The sequence below is a fragment of the Calypte anna genome, chromosome 3 (assembly GCF_003957555.1).
Source record: "Calypte anna isolate BGI_N300 chromosome 3, bCalAnn1_v1.p, whole genome shotgun sequence".
NCBI lineage: Eukaryota > Metazoa > Chordata > Aves > Apodiformes > Trochilidae > Calypte > Calypte anna.
Genome location: NC_044246.1, coordinates 86,900,526 through 86,924,884, shown reverse-complemented (window position 1 = coordinate 86,924,884; position 24,359 = coordinate 86,900,526). Strand labels below are relative to the sequence as shown.

The 24,359-nt window shown below is 37.2% G+C and overlaps 1 protein-coding gene across 1 annotated transcript in view; it reads left to right on the top strand.

Annotated features, from left to right (window-relative positions):
* Positions 1 to 24,359, top strand: part of COL19A1 (collagen type XIX alpha 1 chain) — a 174,085-nt gene that overhangs the window by 105,412 nt on the left and 44,314 nt on the right. Inside the window, exons 16-17 of the mRNA XM_030447493.1 lie at positions 12,260 to 12,313; positions 22,443 to 22,493. Coding sequence (XP_030303353.1) covers positions 12,260 to 12,313; positions 22,443 to 22,493 — 105 coding nt within the window. The remainder of the gene's footprint in view (positions 1 to 12,259; positions 12,314 to 22,442; positions 22,494 to 24,359) is intronic.

The following is a 24,359-nucleotide window of genomic DNA, read 5'->3' as shown; positions in this document are numbered from 1 at the left end:
TCTGGTTTATTTAATTATATCATCTTCCTCTATTATACTTTTAGCAGGTCCTCCAAATCTTTCACCTTACACGAAGGTATTAGTTTTGTCATGGACTGTCTTGTGAAGAATAAAGCATAATATTGACTGTGTAACCAGCTGATGATTTTACTTCAACATACTGTTCAGATATAAAAGTTTTACAGATATATTAGGAAACAAAAAAACCAAAAACACTCTAAGACATTTCAAACCAACTATTCTGTTTGGTTGCCATACTTTGAGAACCTGATTTTTTTTAAACTCTCCATTTGCATTGTACTTGTCATGTTCCAATTTTTAATTCCCAATTACCTTAGCAACATTTTCCAAAACTACGCTTAGATTAATAAGAAGCTGAGAGGAGAATTGTTAGGAGTGTAAGTCAGAGAGCTCTGAACACATTCAAGCAATTTCTAAGGTACTGAGGAGAATTAACAATGTTAACAGTGGCATTGTCAAAAACTCAAGAATGCTTAGAAGGCTCATGTTAGAGATGGGGACTTAGATACGCAGCACTACACAGCAAGATAGAAAGGGAAGACAAAAATCCATGCTATGGGTTTCTTCTCTTTCTGGAATTTTTTGTTTTTAGAAAAATAATTTGAACTGGATAGAGCCATGCGTTTTCATTTTCAGTAGTTTGTCAAGGAGGATTTTGCTATATCATGCAAGATCTGAGTTTTATATTAAAACTACTAAGAAATACCAGAAGTAGGACCCTGTCCCAGAATGGGCACCCATATCCCTATGTTGACTATAGAGGAATCCTAGAACAAATGTATCCCTATCCCGTATTAAGTAGTAATCTTTCTTTCAACTCATAGGAATAATCTGCATCAAAACTACATGGTAATAATATATATAGTAATTATTAAAATTATAAACATGTTGCTTTCTGTGGCTTGGTGATCTGATGTATTACAATTAGATTATCTTGCTTGCACCTCAACAAGCAGTTTATGTTCTTACACGTCTAAATGATGATATGCAAGTAAGTTAGCCCTGGAAATTGATGTCAGAAGTGTGATATGTCTTCTATATGAGTTGGTCTTTTTCCACATATCCAAAAGGATGAAGGAATTTGCAGTAGACAGCATGAACTATGTGATATATTTACAAAAATTTAGTGTAGTCTCATTTGGAATGAGAGAGATGAAGTCCTGAAAGCTCTTCCACTGTGCAGAGTTAAAGAATTTCATATGAGGATGCATGCACCATTTTTTGGCTTTGCTTAAATCTAAATTAAAAACTCACAAAAATTTGAAGTAATGCAGTCATGGAGAAGAATTAGTGTGCTGATAAATAAAAATTGATTATGCATATTGCTTCTTTCATATACCTGTACTGCCAAAATGCATACATATTTTTTCTGAAGAAACACATTAATAGTCTATCATTTAGCAAGTGTGTTTGTTGCATTTAAAAGAGTAAATTTATCAGTTCCCATTCTTTCTCCACTTGTGCTATCTTTTCCTCCTTTCTCCTTTGTTATATATTCTTATTATGCACATAGCTGGCTTATGCAGAAGAGAGCAGCCTTCATGAACAATAAGTTATACAAATTATGATCTTCAGACTTAAATAGCTTGTTTGCTTTGCAGAGCAATAGAGAAGGAAGAACAGAGTTGTGAGCTGAAGTGGAGCAATTTGCCTTCTCTTTACTAACATATTCCTGTATCTACACAAAAGAGACTGCTTAGTATTTACTATAGCTCTACTTAAAAAAAAAAAAAAAAAAAAAAGATTCAGCATTGCATCACATATAGTACAACCTTGTTTAGAGTGTTACTTAGAAGAGGGGAATAATTGTTACAGACAAAGATATAGTGGCTTCATGATAATCTGCCCTTATCCAGAAACCATGCATTTAACTTGTTTCCGATTCTTCAACTAACCTGAGACACACATAGTGCTCATTTAAAGGTCTTTTATGTTGTGACAGTGTCTTAAATGAACTTAGTTAAATTTTGTATGAGTATGTTCTGCCTTTACATGTCTCCTTTTGTCATGGTACCCATTTCCATTCACATGTTAACCAGTGTTATGTTTCCTGGGCTGCAAGGTGTTCTCAAATTTTTGCTGTTCTTACAAGAATCATAGAATCATCAAGGTTGGAAAAGACCTCTAAGATCATCAAGTCCAACCATCCACCCTACAACCCCTAACCACTAAACCATCCACTGTAGCTCTGCATCTACCCATCTGTTGAATGCCTCCAGGAATGGTGTCACAACCACCTCCCTGGGCATCCTGTTCCAATGCCTCACCATTCTTTCTGTGAGGTTTTTCCTAATATCTAAACTGAACCTACCCAAGTGCAGCTTTATCCCATTTTCTCTTGTCCTATCACTGGTCACCAGAGAGAAGAGACCAGTGTCTGTCTCACTACCACCTCCTTTAAGGTAGTTGTAGGGAGCAATGAGGTCTACACCCAGCCTCCTCCAAGCTGAACAGCCCCAGCTCCCTCAGCCTGTCTTTGTAAGGCCTAATTTCTCCACTTCCCTAATTAACCTGGCTGCCCTTCTCTGCATCCTGTCCAGCTCCTCCATGTCCTCATACTGCAGTGCCCAAAACTCACACAATACTCGAGGTGTAGCCTCACTAAGGCAGAGCCTAGTGGCAGGATCACCTCCCTGGTCCTGCTGGTCACACTGTTCCTGATGCAGACCAGGATGGAGGGGCCTTCTTGGCCACCTGGGCACACTGCCAGCTCATGTTCATCTGGCAGCAATTGTCAACACCCCCAGCTGCCTCTCTGCTGGGCAGCAGCAGACCAGTGGTTCTCTTTGCTCTACCACTGGTGACTAATGTGGTTTTTGAGGTTTGTTATCTTTAATGAAGTGGTTTATATTAGACATGAGATCTTGCTAAGTAAGAGCTTTTGCTTTCAATTCTGGTCACTGGGAGAAGTGAGCCAATAGAGACAGCTGCTCATTGCCTCTTCCTGATTCTTTTATGAAAGACACCAGACCATTCTGTGAGTATTGCCTTTGTACATAATTTTTCAGTGTCCCTCTTATTGGCTTCAGACATTCAGAGCAGCACATTACTGCTGCACTAGCTTGATACTATTACACCTGGGCTCCCCTCTTTTTGCTGGGCTTTATTATTTCCTGCATTTTAGCTAAGTACTTCTTTAACAAAAATAGTTTCCACCTGAAAGACATCAACAATAGAGACTTCATTTGTCTCCTTGTTTTTATCTGTTCTAGTGTTTGTTGCCAATACCACATTTGAAAACGTGCTTTATATTTTACACTTGAGCACAACTGTTTGGGGGTTTATATCTGCTTTACATTAAAGAGATATTTAAAGGTGTTTTTTTTTTCTCTGTAATCAATTCACCATTCCATTTATTTTTGAGAAAATTCAACAAAGATCAACGTCCCATGTAAAGAGTTTCTTTCAGCTTTCAAATAACTTTGCATGTTTCTGCACTTTAAAAAATGTTTCTAGTAAGTGCACTGCATGGATTTTCCCATATTCTTATCTTCATTATGTTAAATGCTGTGGGGAGAATTTATTTTCCAGAATATAATAGCAAAGCTTTTGGAAATTAATTTCAGATGGATGTGTTTGTAGTAGGGATTTCCCCTGAACTTTATGCATTTTTTACAAATGCTATTTATCCTCTTAAAACAATTTAATTTTTTTAAGATAACATTATAATGATTAAAAAAAATTCTCCTAGTACAAAGCATCAAGGCAAATTTATTAGACAAATATACTCTGAAATCTAGAAATGGTTATTTTTCATTAAGGCCCAGCATGCATCTAACACTCACAAACAGTTTCTGGAGCAGTTTCTGCTTCTTTGAGATCTTGACACCTTCTTGAGCTTCTGGGCACTTTTTCTGGGATTTGGGAACTTCTAGAATCCTCTTAGGAAACCAAGGTTGTCTGCTGCTGCCAGACAAGGCTAAGGTAAGGGTAGCTCTAGCAGCTTCTAATTAAGTCCATCAGTTGTCCTTTATCAAAATGTTCCTGCAGCCCTTGTTCTAGCTGACTCCCAGCTAGGGGGGGTGGAACACCATTTTAGCTCACACCAGAAAAAGGGCTGTGTCACAGCCAGGTGATGCAGCAGCTTGTACAGTGATAACAGAAGCAGCCAATGGATATGCACAGGTTTGCCCAGCAATTCATGCAGCAGACCATAAAGAAGAGGACAGCAAACTTTATGTGTCCAGCATACACATCCTCAAAGATCATGGTCACAAGGAACAGGACCCAGGTGCTTCTGAAGTCACTTTCTGCTTACTTTAAGGCTTTCGCACCCAGGCACATTCATTTGGAGGACACAGCTCTAAATCCATGGGGCCTGACAGGCTGCGTCCACAGCTGCAGAGGGAACTGACTGGTTTAATCACAAGAAAACTCCTCATTATCTTTGAATGGTTAGGGTGAACGGGAGAGGTTCCTGAAGACTGTCTTCACTTCTATCTTCAAGGAGGAAGATTCAGAGAAGTACAGGCCAATCAGCCTCACCTCAGTCCTTGGGAATGTGATAGAGGAAATCCTTCTGGAAAACATTTTCAAGCACATGAAGGACAAAAAAAGTGATCAGAATAGTGTGCATGGATTTATAAATGGGAAATCATGCTTGACAAACTACACTGCTTTCTACAGTGAGGTGACTAGCTCAGTGGATGAGAGGTGAGCAGTGGATATTGTTGACCTCAGCTTTAGCAAAGCCTTTGATACTATCTCCCATAGCTTCATCCTGGCAACTTCACAGACAAACTGAAAAAAAATCCAAGTTAGATAAGTGAGCAGTGAGGTGGATTGAAAACCAGATGAACAATTGGGCTCAGATGGTTGTGATCAGTGGCACCAAGTCCTGTTGGAGACAAGTTGTTAGTGATGTACCCCAGGGCTCAGTACTGGAGCCAGCACTGCCCAGCATCTCTATTAACAACCTGAACAATGGGGTTGTTCAGGACACGGCAGAGAACTGGGGCAAGAGGAATCACATCAAGGTCAATGAGGGGAAATGCAAAATCCTCTGTCAGTGTATGCTGGAAGCAGACTATCTGGGAAGTTTAGTGGAGAAGAACCTGCTGGTCAATAAGCAGACCATGAGCCAGGAATGCATTCCTGTGGCAAATAAAAGACCAGGAATATCCTGGACTGCATTTGGAAGAGCATTGTAAGAAGGTAGGGAGAGATACCCTTCCCATTTGCTCAGCACTGGTGGGACCATGTCAAGGAAGACATGGACTTACTGAAGTGGGTCTAGTACAGGGCCAGAAGGTGGGTTAAAAGAACTGGGGCATCTTTCATAAAAGGGGAGACTGAGAGCACTGGGGCTGTTCTGTTTGGAGAAGCAAAGTCTCAGGGGGAATTTTACCAGTGTGTATAAACACCTGATGTGGGACAATGAAGAAGAGGGAGCCAGATTCTCCTCAGTAGACAGTGACAGGACCAGAGGCAATAGTCACAAATGAAAACAACAGGAAATTCCGTCTGCGCAAGAAAACACTTTCTTCATTATGAGAGTGGTCAAATATTGATAGAGATTGCCCAGAGAGTTCGTGTCATCTCCTTCTGTGGAGATACTCAAAAGTGAACACAGCCCTGGGAGCTGATCCTGCATCAGAAGGGTGAGTGTACTAGATGATCTCAAGAGGTCCCTTCCAACCCAGACAATTCTGTGTTTTTTATCTAACTAGCTCTAGCTTATTCTTAGCATAGCTTCCAATAAATTCATTTTTATGGATTAATAGGATTTTTTTTAAATTTTTCATGTAAATGTAAACAGACTGGTTCTCCCCCCTGGCTGTTTCCCTGGTCCCCATGATAAATTCAGTTCAGGTGTTTACAGATCTCTACAATACTGCAGCCTTATTCTTGACTCTGTTGCAGGTGTCTTGAAGTAAATATTTTTGAAACAACTTCCTTATTTCCAATTGCTGTGTTTATAATACCAAATACTTCACTTAAGAGTGGGTTATTTTAACATTATCTTAAAAACTAGTTAAACAACTCTTAAAACTGAGAGTCCTTTGCATTGTCAAATCTAGTGTTTCAGCACCAATTTCACTCAAATTAGGTGCTGGAGGGACCTTTTGAAACTGCATTACTTGCCTTATGTTAATCAGTTTACTCTCTGAGTTTTCATCCTTTTCTAATCAAGCATGAATTAAAATCCTTATGACACAGTGTAAAATCTTCCTAAGTAAATAAATGAGTGGGGGGATTTTTGTAACGTAATTATTTATAGTAACATAAAAATTAATTTAAATTCAGATTGCATTTATCTGGTTTTTAGAACTTAAATATTTCTTTGATACAGTTTTTTGAGTAAATGTTTTACTGAACCAATTACTGCATAGTAGGTCAGGCTCCTGGCACAGAGCAAACAATATTTTTCACAGTTAGAGCTCTGCAGTTTTTGAATCTCTTTTAATCTTGTCAGTCCTTCCTGAATTTGCTGTAAGTTGTTTTTAATTAAATAAAACTCCAGTCTCATTTTTATCTTTAAGTTGAAGTGTGCTAAGTTCCTTCACCCAGGTATTTAACAGTCTAAAAATGGTTAATGTAGAAGATGTAATGTTCAGTTTTTCTGCTCTAGAATGTCGCTAACTTAATAGTAAAGGAAACAACCAGCAAGGTAGGATACAGGTTAAAAAAAAAAAAGTATATTTTTCCAACTTTGGTGTTCAGAAATGGGGTCTGTCACTTTCTAATTTCTTTCCTATTTTCTATTGAAGAAATGGAAATCTAATTTTTAATGGATTAGTATAAATTATTCCACTTTTAAGATCTTTTTTAGAACTTTCAGACTCCCAAATAGTCCATTATCAATGTATCTTAGTAAAAGGTTTAGCAAAGTGAGCAAATAGGAAATATTTTTTCATAATTAAAAATTAAACTGTTCATTATAAAAATGTCTAAAGTCAGTTGAAAATATTTCTGCAAGTTATTTAGAATTTTTACTGCTCTTTTTGAATACTCTTGAAAAAAATGTGGATTTTGTGCAGGGATTTATTAGCACAATAGGTCCTACACTTCATTTCTAAAGGACTTTGTTGGATGTTTTTAAAATGCGTTTGAATAATATTATATAGTATAGCTCAGCTATTTCTTTTAACACTTTATTAAGCCAAAAAGAAATTATAGAATACCAAGTTGCAATAGATCCCAGGATCATCTGTTCCAACCTCTTTTAGCAAAAATATCATCTAGACAAGATGGCCCAGCATCCTGTCTAACTGAATCATAAAACTGCCTTAAAAGTGTTAGGAAAGAAACTGGAGGTTATTGGAAATCATCCTGAAATTTAGAAAGCCAAGGTTCAGTGCACAAATGTTTCTGCATTAGCAAGAAACTCCCTGGTGACTTCTCATGTAAAACCAGGGATTAGGATTTGTGCTCTATTCCTCTGTGAGCTGTGTTTCTGTGAAAAGCTTTAGTGTGATCTGAGGGGCAGACTTGCACGTGTTTTCTACAAATAGCTTAATTCCTTGCCCTCTGGCATTATTTCCTTTGAATTTATTCAGGTTTAACACTAATTGAGGGGTTAATTTGTAATACACTGTTTACTCTAACATATCCTCAAGGCCAAAGTTAATAGGATTGATGAAGGAATTATGCATTCAAGTCCTAACGCTGTGCTATTGTATTTTAAAAGGTTTTATTGACTGCGACATAGATTTCCAGTTTAAAAAAGAGAATATAAAACCTAATATTTCTAAGGATTAAAAAAACCCCCAAAAAACTTATGCAGTTGTGCCATTATCAAAGGTAATGACAAAACTCATTAATAGTTGTGCAGTCAGGTGGTTAAATATCAAAACCCTTTTAGCATTTTCCCTTGAAAATGCACACAGGCTCATTCTAGGAACTTTTCCCTTCTTAACTCAAGTGTGAGTTATTTAAATTAATAATTCCATAAATCATGCCAGCATTCCTACATAACTCTGCTTGATTGTATCCCAACATCATCCACACTTTATTTTTAGACATTAAAAGATTAACAGGCTTCCTCTTTTGTAGAGACATGCAACTAAATGGATGCAACGTGATGCAGCAGGGGGTTACAATATAGGTTTTGAATTCTGGCATTGTGTGTTGTGGATGTGCAGCAGTGCCCAGGGGCAGAAGTAAGAATCAGAGCTTACAAAAAGATGCAGAGAGATTCTCTTCTGAACAGCTTCCCATCTAATGTAAGGCAAAGTTTGTCGAGTCATTTTGAATAACAGAAAGGTCAAAGGAAGAAGGAAACGTAGAGTGCAGTTGACTGCGTATTTGAGCTGGGCATTTCCTGAAGCATATCATTTCTCATTTGTTTTATTTTTAATATTTTATCTGTTTTGCTCCTGAACAAGCAGTTATTTGAATTATTTGTGTGTGTATCATAGCTTTCCTAAGGAAAGAGGAAAGTAGCCAGCTGTCCAAATTCATTGAGGGCAGGCATTTCATGAGTCAAGGGGCCAGGCTCCACTATCAGTAACAGTCAGACAACTTCTTACCACATGGATTGCCAACAAGAATACATGCAACACAATGGAAAAAACTCTTCTGGTTTTCTTCTCTTTAGATATTATTCTAAGTATCACTAGGCAACTTGTTGAAATCACTTGTCTTTTCTAAGTTAGTGTAGGTGGTATTGCATTTTTTATTTAGTTAAAGGAAGTATGTGATGCCTAGGACATTTCTTTATTTTTGAATGGTTTTATAACCTCAATATCTGTTTATTAAACTCAACTAAATAAAGATAATGGGCCTCCTGTGCTGGCTGCCAGCCCCGTGCATAGTGATACAGCAGAGAGCACAGCTCACACAGGGTTGCCAAGATCTGCCTCTGAGCAGGAGATGGGAACTGTGGCTCTCTGCTTCACCCACTATGCAAACCAGAGAAGGCACTGAGATGTTTTGCACTTCTTCTTCCCTGCCAGAAGAAATACTCATAATCAAACTGTAAATATTTAGTCACAGTCTGACTCACAGTCTGTGCAAGGCAAGGCCCTAATGGGCTTATCAAAGAGAGTCTTCTAATTTTTTTAATTCTCATGAACAAAAAACATAAACCACTTTTCTTAAACTCCTACTACACTACATATTTTCATTTTTTCCATACTGATACTGGAAGTTATAGAGAAGCAGGAGTGCTGACAAGTTGGTGGGGCTGTGTGTATCCATAACATTTAAATGTCTGTATCTGAAAGGCATTGCTGAAAGCAGTAGGAGGCATTTTACATTTTCCCATGTTGCCAAAAAGGCAAATGGCATCCTGGCCTATATCAGGAACAGTGTAACTAGCAGAGCCAGGGAGGTGACCTTACCCTTGTACTCAGCCTTGGTGAGGCCACACATCAAGTACTCTGTCCAGTTTTTGGGCACCACAGAAAGGACATCAAGGTGCTGGAAAGGGTGCAGAGAAGGGCAGCTACGCTGATTGGAGGTCTGAAAAACAGGTTTTACAAGGAGAGGCTGAAAGAACTGAGGCTGTTCAGCATGGAGATTGAGGGGAGACCATATTGCCCTCTACAGCTATCTGAAAGGAGTTTTTAGTGAGGTGGATGTTGGACTCCTCTCCCTAATGATTAGTGATAGGACAAGAGGTAATAGGTTCAAATTGAGCCAGGGTAGGTTCAGATTAGATATTAGAAAAAATTTCTTCACCAAAAGAGTGGTGTAGCATTGGAACAGGTTGCCCAGGGAGCTGAAGTCACCATACCTAGAGGTATTAAAAAAAGGTTAGATGTGGTGCTTTGGGAGATGGTTAAGGTGGTGAAATGCTGATGGTTGGACTCTATGATCTTGAAGGTCCTTTCTAACCCTGATATTTCTATTACCTTTCTGTGTTAAAACGTCAGACAATTTAGAAGGGTGCTTGTGGGAAAAACTGGACCTCTAGAAAAAGCTGATGCTTCATTCTAGCCTGTGTGATCTGTAGGTTTTGTACATATGGAACGTAGTATACTGACTGACTAATAATATAATGATTGGATAAAGGTAGGACAAGTGTTTCTTCTGTTCTTTCACTGGGTAAGTGTTCAGGTATTAATAAATGATCGTGATAAATACCTACCCCCAATTATTTTTTTTATAACTCGTTTTTCAGAATGTTTGACAAATTTTAACTTAGCAGTATGTCATAAATCACATTTTAGCTCATCTTGTAAATAGAAATAAAATTGCCTTCCCAACATATTCCATGTTTTCCTGTGTAATTAACACCTCGTTCACAGCTGTGTCTGTCAGTCAAAGCCTTGCCTGCTTCCCCCTGACACTTCCTTGATACTTTGTTTAGACTGCTGTGATTTTAAGTGTCATCCTCAGGATACTTTAAATAAGTCCAAACAGGAAAAGGAAGGTGCTTCTATAAGTCAACGTTATGGATCATTATAACTCAGAGAGACTATTTTAAAAGTATGAAGCAATTTATATATGTTTATTACTTACACCACTACCTCAGCTTTTAAAGGAAAGTTTACTACTTTTCATAAAAATCAGGAAATACTGGTTTCCATCTGTATTACTGAAGTTTAAAACAGTCGAAAGGTCTAGGTCTAGCTCTTTTCTCATGCATAGATGCCTTTCTGGGACTGTGTCCTCTCTCAGTCCAGGCCAGCTACTCTGTTGCCCAATAAACTGAATCAACCATCTGAACAAAGTTAAAAACAACTCCACTTTTTTTTTTAGGCTATCCTGCAGGAGTTCCCAGCTTTGGGTCATCACAGGGCTGCCTGACCAGTGTCAGGAAAACAGAGAGGACATGGTTGGGGGTAGGTGGTAAGGAGCAGTATAGTCCTGAACCCAATATAGGCACCTGGTGTGTATTTTGGTTCTGAAAATACACCCTGAGCTGCCCCAGTTACAGCCCTGCATGTGTGAGTACTGGTGGGATTAAACAGCTCAGCACATAACATATGTCTCAGCTAGTTAATACCCAGGAATTTGGCACTCCAAATATGCTGAGGTGTTATGGGTTTTTTCATGCTGCCCTTAAAACACACTGAGGACCTTTATAAAACTGTCGTGGCAGTGTACACGTTACGTGGCATAGCCCAGAGGATGGAACACATCCCTGTGACCTTTGTTCAGTTCTTTACTCAATTTGAAGTGTTCCAGATCCCTACCTCTTGCTTCTCAGGGGAGTCCTTGGCATTTAGGCAAGAGTTTAACCTGGTGAGCTACGGAGTGAGGAAGAAGGATATTCTACCCTTACTGTCATCATCCTGTTTCCCTTCAGCACAGATCAAGATTAATGAGAGACAGAGCATGAGTGGTTTCCTACAGATCAGGGCCCTCACCTGTGAAGAATGAAGCTGGTATTTCACTTGCTGTTCCTTAGATTAGTTCTGCAGTTTGTGTGAGGTCCTCATTTAACAAAACACAGAAGCAGGCTTAGAAGTAGAGAACATAGCTTGCAGAAATACCCCCATGTGTTAATTGTGAGCAAAGCATTTTCATTTTTTAAGTCTTAAGCCAAACTTTCACCAGGATATTCCCCTAATGCTTTTTGTTCATTTCTGTTTGCCATAGGCAAGAGAAAAGTTTAGCCTTTGTAAATATAATGCTTTTTTCTTTACCACCACACCTAGATATTAGTTGTTCTCAGCTGTTGTTTCTAAAAATGTTCTTCAGAAAACAGCCACATTTCAATAGAGTTCTGTACTTAAAAATACTGTAAAAATTGCATGAACATGCTTTTTGGACTTAGACTTTTATGGATGTAAGTTTTCATGCAAATTATGTTGCATGTGCTCTATATACCCAAATGGTAGTAATTGCATGAGGAAATTGGATTGGTTTTGTGAATAAATCTCTGAATTATCTGCTTATTCTTACATCCTGGAGAAGAAGAGTATGGATGTTTATTAATTGTGTTATACTGCATATACGTACATATTCTGCAAGTTAGGGTGACTACTGCAGCACAGTTTGCATCCCAAGCTCTTTGATATTCAGATGATACATAATGTCTTTACATCTCAAGGTGCTCTGTTTCCAGCCCTATTTATATGCACTCACATTTGAGATACAGTTTTAGAATGTGACAGTAAATGTTACAGTGATGCAAACATATTGTTTGTTGTGATAATTCAAAACAGTCCTAAAATTGCTAGGCTTGAATAATATTGCTGTGACTGATACAGAGTATTATTTTGGATAGTTTTTGAAGTTTTTGATAGTAAGCAGGCTATAAGTCTTTCTTTTGGACAATATCTATTCCAAATCAATTACTAGCTGTAACATTTATAAACATTGGTTGTTCTTTTTTTGTTTCCAGGGAAGGAGAGGCAAACCAGGACTCCCAGGAAAACCAGGGCCACCAGGACCTCCTGTGAGTAACTAGTGAGGAGAATGGGAAATTTTTGCTCTGTCTTAGAAGTGTGAACTTTGTTAGCATCTTTATAGCAGTTTACCTGATCATAATTGTGGTCAAAAACAGTTTATTTGCACTTTGCTGCATCAAACAGGTACTATTCCCAGCCTTTTGATGCAGCAAAAATAAAAGGACTGCATCCACAAATACAAAAGACTACACAGGAGGGAAAGAACAAAATGCAGACTTCAGCAAAGGAAGCAGAAATGATCTGGTATTTCAAAGACTGGCCATGTATGCTAAATGTGAATACTGTACATTGATTCATTTTGCAAAATGCGTGATGCTCTGTAGAAGATGAGATAATTTCTGTCTCAGAGGGGTAATTTGAAAGATGAAGGGGTGTGTGAAGCATGTGCCAAGTGTCTGAATGGTGGGAAGGATTATTCTCAGTACTGACATGAGCACTCAGCTGTACTTCAAATGAGTTTACTGAAGAATTGAAAAGATTAAGAAATACATGGCTCTATGGAAGTATTTGTAATATAATGCACTAAAGGATTTAGCTGAGATCCAAGAGGTTTGGGACTTTTTTAATGAGATACATGATTTCAAATTTCAAGCCAGGCATGGACCTATTTTAGACTCGAAGAAAAACAGCCTTCCTTTGGTAGATGAAGAATGTATCGTATTTGTAACATTCCCTATATATTATATTGTAAAAATACTGTCATGAACAAATACAAAACAGCTATTTGCTTGTGGATAAATAAACTTCTGCTGCTTTATATTCTTAGTACCAAGCCAGAATTTCATACTTCATTTTTCTGCTTACCTGAAATAGGTAAAGGCCAGTAGTTTATGCATCAGAACATTTGATTCATCTACTTCAGCTTTCAAGTGAAAACTAGAATGGACTACTGCATGAAAAATACTGAATAAAATGAAACAGATGTCATTTTAAATCACCTACAAAGGAAACTGCATGAATTTTATAATTTTCCCCCCTTTTTCCTTGCAAAGTGTGTTGTTGATGAAATTAATCTCTGAACAAAAGTAGATAAAAACCCATGCCTCTGCCTCTGCTCCCCTGTGTACAGTCATGTTGAAGCCTTATTTGTTTGACTCTCTTGTACAGTTTGGGCTTTCTGGTTCTGAAATGGTACTGCCAACTGTGGGATATGAAACAGAGCAAAGAGTGATGTGATCTTCTAAATACAAATGCTAAAATGACCTGGAAAAACAAGAAGGAAAAAAAATCAAAATAAAAAATAAATTTAAAAAAATTTGAAACCAACAAGCAAACATAGCAGAAGTAAATTTTAGACCTAATTTACTTAGCTTTTTGTGAACCAATGAAAGCTGGTTTTCCCTTACAAATTTCTATCACCACAGATTTGCTGGCAGGTCAGGCTTGTAAAGATGTGTGATCCTTGACCAGAAATCTTGAGTGGAAGCTAAATTGCACTTTTATTACTGAGACCTATTTCAGAATTTCTTACAACAAATGTGAAACTCAACTTTGTCAGCATGGTCAGCATCCTTATGAGGAGCTCTGTATGGGTACTCTAGCCTAGCACTTTGTTTCAAAAAAGCATTCCTCAAACAATGATGGCCTAAATATTGGTATTAAAGGTATTTGTTTCTGGTACAACTGTCTTAATTCTACCTCTCATGACCCAGATTGAGCAACCTGGGGAGATTCAGATTGGACCCCATTGTTTTCTGAACTCCGTCTCAGCAAGGAGCCTCGGTGCAGCTGGATCCAATCTCAGTCTCAAACCTGTCCCTTTCAGGGAAAGAGATTAAAATGTTATGGTCCAAGGAAATACTTGACGATCAGATATGCCTGTATCAGATTAAGGTGATACAACCCTCAAGATCTGTATTGAAGCATTAGCTTTAATTAGAAATATAAGAGGAATAAACCATAAAAGCTAGTTCTTTAATTTATATACAGTCAACCAATAAGACCTGGGAAAAGTTGTGACAAGCCTTGTGTTACCTAATGATTTTAGGAAGGGAAAGAGAGAGTGTGTGTGAGAGAGAAAATAGGAGAAGAAAAGTTAGAGACAACAGGAAATCACCACTTCTGGATCCAGTGTTGGGCCAACCAACGGGAGAGAATTGGTGTCAGTGAAGTTCCCAAACCCCATCATCACAGCTCCTTTTAAAGGCCTGGGACTCTTAAACAATCACTTGACAAAGATGAGTAAGCGTGGCTGAAACATCTCACAATTGAGCAACTGAAGTGGACCTCCCTCCAACCCCCTGCTCCTCCAGCATTATTTTTAACATTGTCACTGTCTCATATCATCGTGCCCATATGCAGGCCTTAGGCCAAATACAGGCTGTTATTTCCATAGACATCAGAGAGTCCTTTGTCAGGCAGTCCTTTTGTTTTTGTTCAAGGCTTACAATGGTGCTTCCACACTGCTTTCCACAGTAGGTCCTAAAGGCTGGTCCCTCACACATCCCTTACTTTGGATACAGCCACACCATCATCTTGTGTTCCTCTTTTAACACTGAGAATATAATGCATAAAAAAACCCATGCTCTAAAAGCAGTGAAGCCTGTAATTGCACATTGGTAGTATCCCTATATTTAAAGTGCTACAACTTGTACATACTGAAAAGACTTTAATATGATCCATCATTCCTTTTCCCTTTTTGAAGGCTCAAACCATATTAAATTTTTGCTCTATTGTTATCCCTTCTCTTCTAACATTAAGTAGTGGCACATGGATTTATTCTTGGCCTTCACTCTGGTCTTTCCTAAGTACAGCAGAGCCAATGCACCTCCAGCATGGTTGCTACATAAGTTTGGATACAAACATGTAAAAATTAGACTCTCCAGAAAAGCAAGTTTGGTGTTTGATTCAGAAGAATATATTTGTATTTTATACAGAGGGGATTCAGTCATTAATTGTAGAGTAGTTACACTATACACTGTATGTTTTAAATTTTAAAAACGTACCTAATTTACTTATGCATTTCTGCCATGGTATTAAGTACTTGTTCCAAAGTACTTGTAGCCAGGTGTTCAGTAATGACCAAAAAAACTCTTCTGCCTCCTTGAGGAAAAAATTGGTGAACAAGATGCAATACTCTGGGAAATTGGCATATAGGTCAGTTATAAAAAAATATGTGTTCAGGGAGGGATTATGGGATCACATTCTGAACAGTCAGAAGGGCTGTAAATTGGACACTGCTAAATGGTGTGAGTTTTGATTAATTTATTTTTTTTACCTACTTTTCACATGGTGGATTTTAAGATATATTATATATTTTATACTATGCTTCTGACTTTCCTAAGCCTCTCTCAATACCTTATCCTTTCTTTTTTTCCTGACCTAATTTCTAGGGCCCTTTTATTTCAGTAAAATTTATGTTTCTAGTGAGTTTACAGTTTTTAATATCATCTGTATATATTTGGTTAAAAACCTGCATCAGCGTCAGAAATGTAGATTCATTAGCAATTGATGAAACTACTCACTTGAAGTAGGACTCTATGCAACTTCTTTCATGTATCCTTTCTTTTGTGTAATATATTTTTTCCTTTTGGAGCAAATCCTGTGCCCAGAAAAAGCAAGGAATCAATGAGACTTTTTATTGATGGACTATAAAAAAAAAACGTCTGTAAGCCTACCCAGATGGTGATTCTCCTTTAGGCATTTTTTATGATTTATGAAATCTTAAATACTTCTAAAAGGTTCTATTATTCTCTTCTCGTTCAGAATTCATGGTTTTCATCCCTGCTCTCTGATGTTGGTTTTTCAGTGCTGGACACCTGAGATGTGTTTTCACGCGTGTTTCACTCCAGCGGTAACAATTTATGCTGAAAACAGGGAATCCAGATGGCTTAAGTAGAACAGCAGCTCCCTCTAGCGCTTTTTGACCCCTTCTTAAAGAGTAGAGAACTGTAAAAATTCTATTAAATACACTACTCATTTCGTTTTCAGAAGCATTCAGAACACTGGGATTGTGAAATCAAAATCTCTGTACTCTTCAAACGTATTTCATACATTTGTTTGCTTGAATTTTCTTCTAAAGTCTTCTGAAAGAGAGAAGTCTTTCCCATGCTGGTGTCATGCTCTGCCGAGCACTTCACTGAAATGGAAATGCTGATTTTATGAATAGAAAAGAAATACTATCATAGTAGGATGCTGTGAGAAGATTATTTTTTTTTTCCCATTTTTCCTGCTTAGAAATAGCTGCGTGATGGCTGGCACTGTTCTACATATTATACTCATTGGTGGAAAATTTGGGGGTTGAGAGTTATGCTGTTTTGGTTTGTTTTGGTTTTGTTTGGTTTAATTTTTACTTTTCCATGAATCAGGAGCCAGGTGTTTCTATTTAAATAGGTAGTCTAGAGGACAGAAAAACTAGTTTTACTGGTTTCTCCATTAAGTGTTAACTTTGTATTCTCTGTCCCAGTTTTCCATCTCTACTGGAACTGCTATGACTGGTGGAATTCCATTTCTTAATAGTTCCCACTTTAATGGGCTATCAGATTGTTTTTTAAATAAAAGCTGCCAAGCTAGAGTTGTGCCACCAGTGTAATAGAATTCTTTGAGATGAATCTGAGCTTGACTTCTGCCATGTGTTGCTGTTTGGCAGAAGGGAAGTACTTGCAGGACTGATTTTTAAAGGTAAGAAAATTGAGGACTATTTGATTTGACCAAGTGCCATCTTGTCCAAGAACTGTCTGTATCAGAGCAATGAAATAAACTTTGAAACTTCTCAGTCACAGGCTTGTGAACTGCAATCACAATTAATTATTTATCCTCTTAAACCTACTGTTTTCTACCAGCATGCCCAAAGTTACTGTTTGCAACCAGAATATATTTATTTTACAATTGCTATAACTCTTAAGCTCATCATTCTGTTCCTTATTTACCTTTGCAAGGGACTGAATTTCAGATGTTTTATATTTACATCTATTCTTGCTTGGAAGGTTATCCTTGTGTTACTCCTTAGAGTTTTAAATGAAAATAGGATTTCTTTTTTGTTTGTGTTGCATGTGCAGCAGTGGAGAAGTTCACAGACTACTTGAATTTCTTCATTTAATTCCATAACACTGCAGGTCTCTTGTTACTCAGTATGTCAATGTCACCATACTAGTTATCTGAAGTAGCCAGCAGTTTGCCTTGGAAATCTCATTTCCTCTGCCTCTGGAAATACTGCCATTCCTCTACCAATTTTTTAGAAGTGAATGAATGTTATCAGTTAATTACAATAAACAGAAAATTAAAGCAGTAATAAATGAAAATTTTTAGTATAATTTATGGTATTCCTGGAAATCCAGCTGCCTTTTAGAAGAATATTGGAAATACTTACATGTTAGGATGAGAATGACTGACAGGGGGTGGTCATATTGTTTGTTTCTATCCATTTAAGTTTTCTAAATCCATATCAAAATGTGATTTATTTAACATATTCTGGTATGGCAGACGTCATACCTTCATCATTCTTTCCCTGTGCTCTTTGCAGTAGTTACACAATATTGCACGGCTGCACTGAGAAGTTTCAAGATTTTTTACATTACGGTAATCAGGAAAAAAAGCATTTTACTTTAATGGGCAAGCAGAGATCTAAAATACACAAAGTTTTTACAGTGAGTCACTTGAACAGAAGTGTTCTCTGATACAGCCTGTCTTGAGGTGCAAGCAAGTGCAATTCACTTGTTATGCATTTTACTTCATGAACTGTGAGACTGGGGAGGCTTTTCCATCAGTCTTGTTTCCAGAAATGCATAAGAACTGAAAAGCTAAGGGATATTATAAATCCCAGCAATTTCATAGTTTGTAGCTATTTCCTTTTAGATACCTGTATTTCTATTATCTCCTTGTCTATAAAAATAACATCTGAAATCTGTTTGTAATTTTGGAAAACAATTAGTTCTTTTCTTCTTCTTGCAACTGTATTCTCTGTGTTTCAGTTCTCTCAATTACAAGCCTTGATATGAAAAAAAAATAAAATAAGGTAACCCCACTCAAGTGAGGTTTTCCCTGGCATTTGGAAAGCAGCAAATCTGAAAACCATCCAAAGTGGCAATTCTCATTCAAAAGCTAGAAATTGTCTGTAAAATACTTCTTCAACTCCTGTTTATTTTATTGCTTCTCTGCTTGCAAACTGATACTACCAGATCTTTTTTTGTCTGTAGAGACTTCAGAGCAGATTATGCAGATATATGTTATTGGAGAGAAACAGTGTGAAAGGGGAGAAAGAGACTAGCATTTAGGAAGGCATTCATGAGTAATTGTATGTTCTGCTGTTGTACATTCATTTTATTATTTTTATTTTAGGAGGAATGATGGAAACATAAAAGTATTATATTTTTGTTAATTTTTGAAAAGGGAAAGACTAAAACAGGGAGATGGTTTCCCTCTGGTTGCACAAAGGCTTTGGCATAGCCAAGAATGCAACACAAATGCTCTAAGTTCCCCTTGACTGCCTGAGTCATGCAACAGTTCTGGGTCTTTTTGAGGTTATGTCTCGTTTTCAAAACATGTACAAAAGCTTTCCATCTTTTCAAAAATTACTAATTAGTAATTATTTCTAATTAGTAGAAATAATATCTAAGAGATCCTGATTGGTGGTAGATACGGCATTAAGTTCTTCCTGGGTTGTGTAATTGCAGCAGTTTCGCTTGTAGCAAAACAGGAAAAGAAGCAACACGGTGGTAAATGAGAAGGGAGAATAAATTCCTATATTTGACTGCTTGCAGAATTACAGAATTCTGCAAGGCTTTTGAATTAAACAAGTTGACACTGGAGAACTCAAGCACTGAAGCTGAGATGTCTAATAAGTCAGCAATGTCACCAGAGTTTAGTCCCTATTCTGGGACTGAACATTCTGGGCTGACATCTTTAATATGAGTATCAAAGTAAAAATCCTACCATTAGCTTTTGAAACCAGGATTGAGTGAGCATCTCAGTCAAAGCCTTATATATCATGATATTTATCCTATTTTTCAACACAAATTTGAAGCGACAGTTGACTTCTGAAATAAAATTAATGGAAAAAATTTATGGCCTTGTGTCTCTTCTGATGTTGAGGGGAACAAAGAGGGAATGAGGCATCTCTGATGTTTCATGTGGCTTCCAAACCTTCCTAGTGTTCCCTAACATTTAAGTACCACGGTCTTGCTGTAACAATATAATCACAGTAAAATAGATAGGATCATACTTAATAATTTAGTGATGATGTCTCAGAACACATCTGTCTTATCCTGGTATGATGCAGTAATGTTCTGCTAAGTCTTACTGACAGTTACTTACTGACTTATCCATCAGTTTTAATAATTTTTCCTATTTGACTTTGATTGAGCTTTAGCATCTTCCTAGTTTTTTATACGTTCAGATTCCATAGGAACTTTGTGTTTGCCTCTTTTTCATTAGTTAGGTTCCACCAAATTGAATTTTTTTTCGCCAAGAAAGCAGCTATTAGGTTAACCAAAATCATGGTCTGTTTCTCATCTTTTTGGATGTCAGTACCTCAAGGGAAGTACCTTTACTGGTAAGGAGAGCCATTAGTATTTTGCAAAAAAAAAAAAAAAAAAAAATGTGCTACTTGTGGGAAAACCTTGTGTGTTTGTCATTCTGTGCACTCCTACATAGCAGATGCATCAAGCTGGAGAAGGCTTTGCTGACAGAATGCAAATCATGACCTACCTCATTTAAATGATTTGTCAGAACACTTCAAAATATGATTACACAGGAACCAAATAATACCACCTCCAGGATGTAAACCCTCAAAGCAGATATTACATAATCACTGTCACCCAACTCGTGTCTTGCATTTTATGTAAGTGCTTTATATAGTGATAATTTTTAAGCTTTTCATAATCATTCATCAGCATAGCCAGCGACTGGGACTTTGTAACCAGCTTTGTGACTTGTTACTGCCAGTTAGAGGTACAGGAATTGTACATGGTGAAGAAAGTGAAATTCCTTAAAAGTGAGCCTCCTGGAAGAGAACAAGTTACAAGTCTCTTGTTTTGAAATTGTCTGCCCCTGCCTTCTACAAAGGTCCTGAGATAAATTATGAATAGTTACATTAGTGAAAGAAAGCCTTCAGGAGTCTTTCTTGTGAGGCGTGATGTTCTTACCATATGGAACAAGAGTATGCCTCCTCTATGCAGTGATTTCTATTCTTATTAGTATTTTTTCCCAAAAAAATGCATTTAACCTCCCGTGACAATTTTAACATCTGTGAAGACCTAAAATTATTTTCATAAAGCTGGTTATCTATAAACCAACACTAATCTATACCAGAGTAAGAACAGTGCTTTTCTAAAAACAGAAATGCTTTTCAGTTTCAACCTTGTAACAGTGTTGGTTGACCTTCCAGCCACAGTCAGAGTTCCCTTACTCATGAGAGATCTTATTTTCTAAAATTTAAACCTCAGTGCTTCCACAAATCCGCTAATTCCATAAATTCTTTTCCTACATCCTAGTGATCCTTAGAACTGGTACTGTGATAGAAAGGTATCAACTACCAAGGATTGTCTGTCATATTCAGCTCTCAAACAGCATCTTCTTCACAAGTACAAATGTCTGACAGGGGGAATGCCACCTCTGACAAAATCGTTTCTGTTCCTCTCATCATCTTTTACCCCTGAATTGCTAGATGGTTTATACAGCAGCAACTCTGAAGTAGTAAACATTTGAGGTCACCCTTAGAAAAGAATACTGACTGGTTATTTAGCTTACAGTGACCCAGAAGACACAGTATTTCTGTATTTCACTTAGATCTCTAGCTGAAATAAGTGAACAGAAAGTTTTTGGTTTTTTTTCTTCTGGAAATACTTTGGAGGCTTACTGCTGCACTGCTATGAATTTGACAGTGGTTTGTATTATAAGAGTCTTAACCAGTTGAAAACAATATTATTTTCATCTTTACCACTTTGTATCTTTAGTGAGAAGTGATTTTGACCTTTGACTTCTGTAAAAGTTTTACAAGTCCTTCAGCATGAAAATTTGAGAAATTTTCAATAGCTCTTATTCTGAAAGTGCAGAAGGATATTTTCTTGTTACAGTGCATAAGACCAGCATATTTCTATCATGTTACATATGTATAATAACAGTGCACATAAACTAAATATCTACGACCTTATACAAAGCACACAATCAAAACTCTGACTAATCTCTAGCAATTGCATCTCTGCCTGATAAACAACCTTCGTTTTCTTGAGGAAAAATCCTTTTTAAAACTAAAGAGAATTCAGTTTCCTGAAGCAGTCTTTAAAGTGCATATATGCCAGCTGCATTTTCACTGCCCCAGAGGCTGTGGAGGCTAAATTGTCTGTCATTAGAAAAAGCCCCAGAGGAGAAGAATTGCCTTTGTGCCCTGTCTCTGTTAAATGCAGGTCATTCAGACCATGAAACTTAACTGTATATATTATTATCTTAGTAATGGAGTCAAAAATTTCATTACAGCCATTACGTGCTAATTTCTAAAATTACCCAAGTTCTAGTTCACAAGGTCTTTACTCAGCTATCCATCCCAATTTACAGCACTTAAAAATTTCATTGAGGCCCTAGTTCGTGGCAGAATGTATCTTAAAATGTTTTGGTTTTCCCAGCAGATGGGTCTTTTTAATCTCTCCATCCTAAGCCTGCATTTAGTAGCAAGTTGCTTTCCCATAGCTGAAATTCTTTGGGAACAGTGGGTGTATAATTATAAACTTGTAATGCTAATAGAGCCAGGAAGTCAGTCTTTTGGAGAATTCTGGCATTTCCCAATTTAACTTCCTGTACTCTTAAGTTAAAAATCTAGCTCTTTACTCAAGCTAGGACCTGCTTCTGCATCAAAACTTGTGCTTTGAGTCAATGGAAAGAGTTTTAAAATGCTGCAGAACAAAGATGTAGTTGAGAACAGAAGGGATTAGCAATAAAATTGATATGGATGTCTGTCACTTCTGCCTTCTCTTACAGAGCACTTCACTCCAAAAGAAGTTGCCAGTTTTTAAAACTCAGGCATTTACAAACTGACTCTGTGCCTGAAAAGAGATATAATGAAATTAAATAAAATAATGACTATATAATTGAGTAAAAATCTGACCACTGTTTTTGAATACAGGTATGTAAAAAAAAAATTATTTAAATTAAAATGACCTTCTGATGCATTTTTTTCCTGTATAGGGTCCTGGACTGAAGGAAATTCTGGATTCATTGGACAAGCATTATAATGAGGTATGGAGATTAGATTTAGTGTCTGTGTGTTTGTGATTATGGCTAAGCAGTGTGTATCTAAGGTAGAAATGACCACAGTTTTGATCCTTGAAAACTACACTTCAAATTAATCTAGAAAGTAGACTCTGCCCTGTCCCCTTTTTCCATCCCTGTACAGGCTTAGTTCACACTCCAGTCACATACCTATGGTGTCATCTGTCATGCTGCTTTGTGTCTTACCTCCCATTTATCTTCTACTTACATAGTTTTTCTCAACACAACTCAGAAAGAAGGTGGGTGGACCATGTAGCTGTTAGCATAAGGCACTACCTCCCCATTTCTAACCTGAATTGCTCTAACCTGTACTTGACATTTCTTCTTTCTTGACCTACTTTTATAATCCTTAGAGTACCAGAGAAAGACAAGGAGGTGTAGTTTTAAAAGAGCTGCTAGGAATCCATGGGAATTATTCTCATGTTTTTGTATTTTGAACTAATAAAAATATTGTCTCGATTATAGAATGTCCTGCAGCTATGAGAACTTCATAGAAAAAGGTTAAATTGCAGAGAACAGCATTCCATATGACAGAGCTTTTAGATTCTTACCACAGATTTTTCAAATCATTTAAGGTTTGTTAGTATCTGTCATTGGAAGGAGCTGTGATTCCAAGGTCATGCATGGTTTCTTAATTGATGATTAAGTGGGCATGTAACTGACCTGAATAGAAAATTGTATTTCATGCAAAGACTGATGAAGCAGCATTACAGGAATATTTGCTTAATACAAAGGTTACTGTGTGTTTCATGCCTTAAGTCACACAGGTCAAACCTGGAAAATATCCATTGCTTTTAATATTGAAATGTGTAAGTATAAAGAATAGATGAATCCAGGACATTTTTCTTCTATAAGATACCCCACTAAATTCTTTTTTTGAGCAGACATTTTGGAGGGAAATTCATGTCAAATATTTATTTCCAGTTGCCTTTACCACTGAAGTGATTTCTCTGATATTTTTATATTTAAACCATTAAAAATCAGTGTATCAGCTGTGAACACGTCTTAGAAATTAAGCATAGTTTTATATGCTGGCCTGGGCAGGGACATTTTCATACCTGAAGGCTTAGTTTCTGGTTTTGATCTACCATTTCATATGTAGGTGTTGAAGTTCTTATATATTTTTCTTTCGTATTTTTGTCTTCTTATGAGTTTCTTTTTCTTGCCAAAGAAAGCTTTCACTGATAGCAGCCCTGTTTTCTCTATCAGTACCACATTTATTGCAACTCATTCCTTGCCCTTGGACTATTAATCTCATTTACTGTCATGGTCCCTTCAAAACTAATTATGCAGGAGGAAATACTGTCTGTGATGATCTTCAGGAACTGGCAAGCGTCTGTCTCCAAAAATCACATTTCTTATCATTTTAAGGCCCCAAGAGTTCTTAAGGTGTCTCATATGTCCTAATTAACAATATTCCAGAAAAGTATAACCCAGCTGCTCTGTGTCTATAATTTAATCATTTTTTAAATGCTGTAGAGCTTACCAACTTTATTGTTCCTTCAGCTGTCTGGTTTGAAGATCTGAATGATTGTCATGTGCCATTAACTGTTCAACAGGGAAATGCTGTTTGAGTTTAGATAAGAGAGGGAATGGCCTTCTCATTCATAGAATCATAGAATTATATAATAGGCTGGGTTGGAAGGGACCTCTGAGATCATCAAGTCCAACCCTTGATCCACTACGGCTGCGATTACTAGACCAGGGCACTAAGTGCCACATCCAGTCTCTAAAAGTTCAAATTGTAGCTTTTAAGTATACAAACTTCTCTAATGGTGTGTTCAGATCTTCTTGGAGTCAACTGAAGTCTCCAACTGGTACAGCAACTGTATT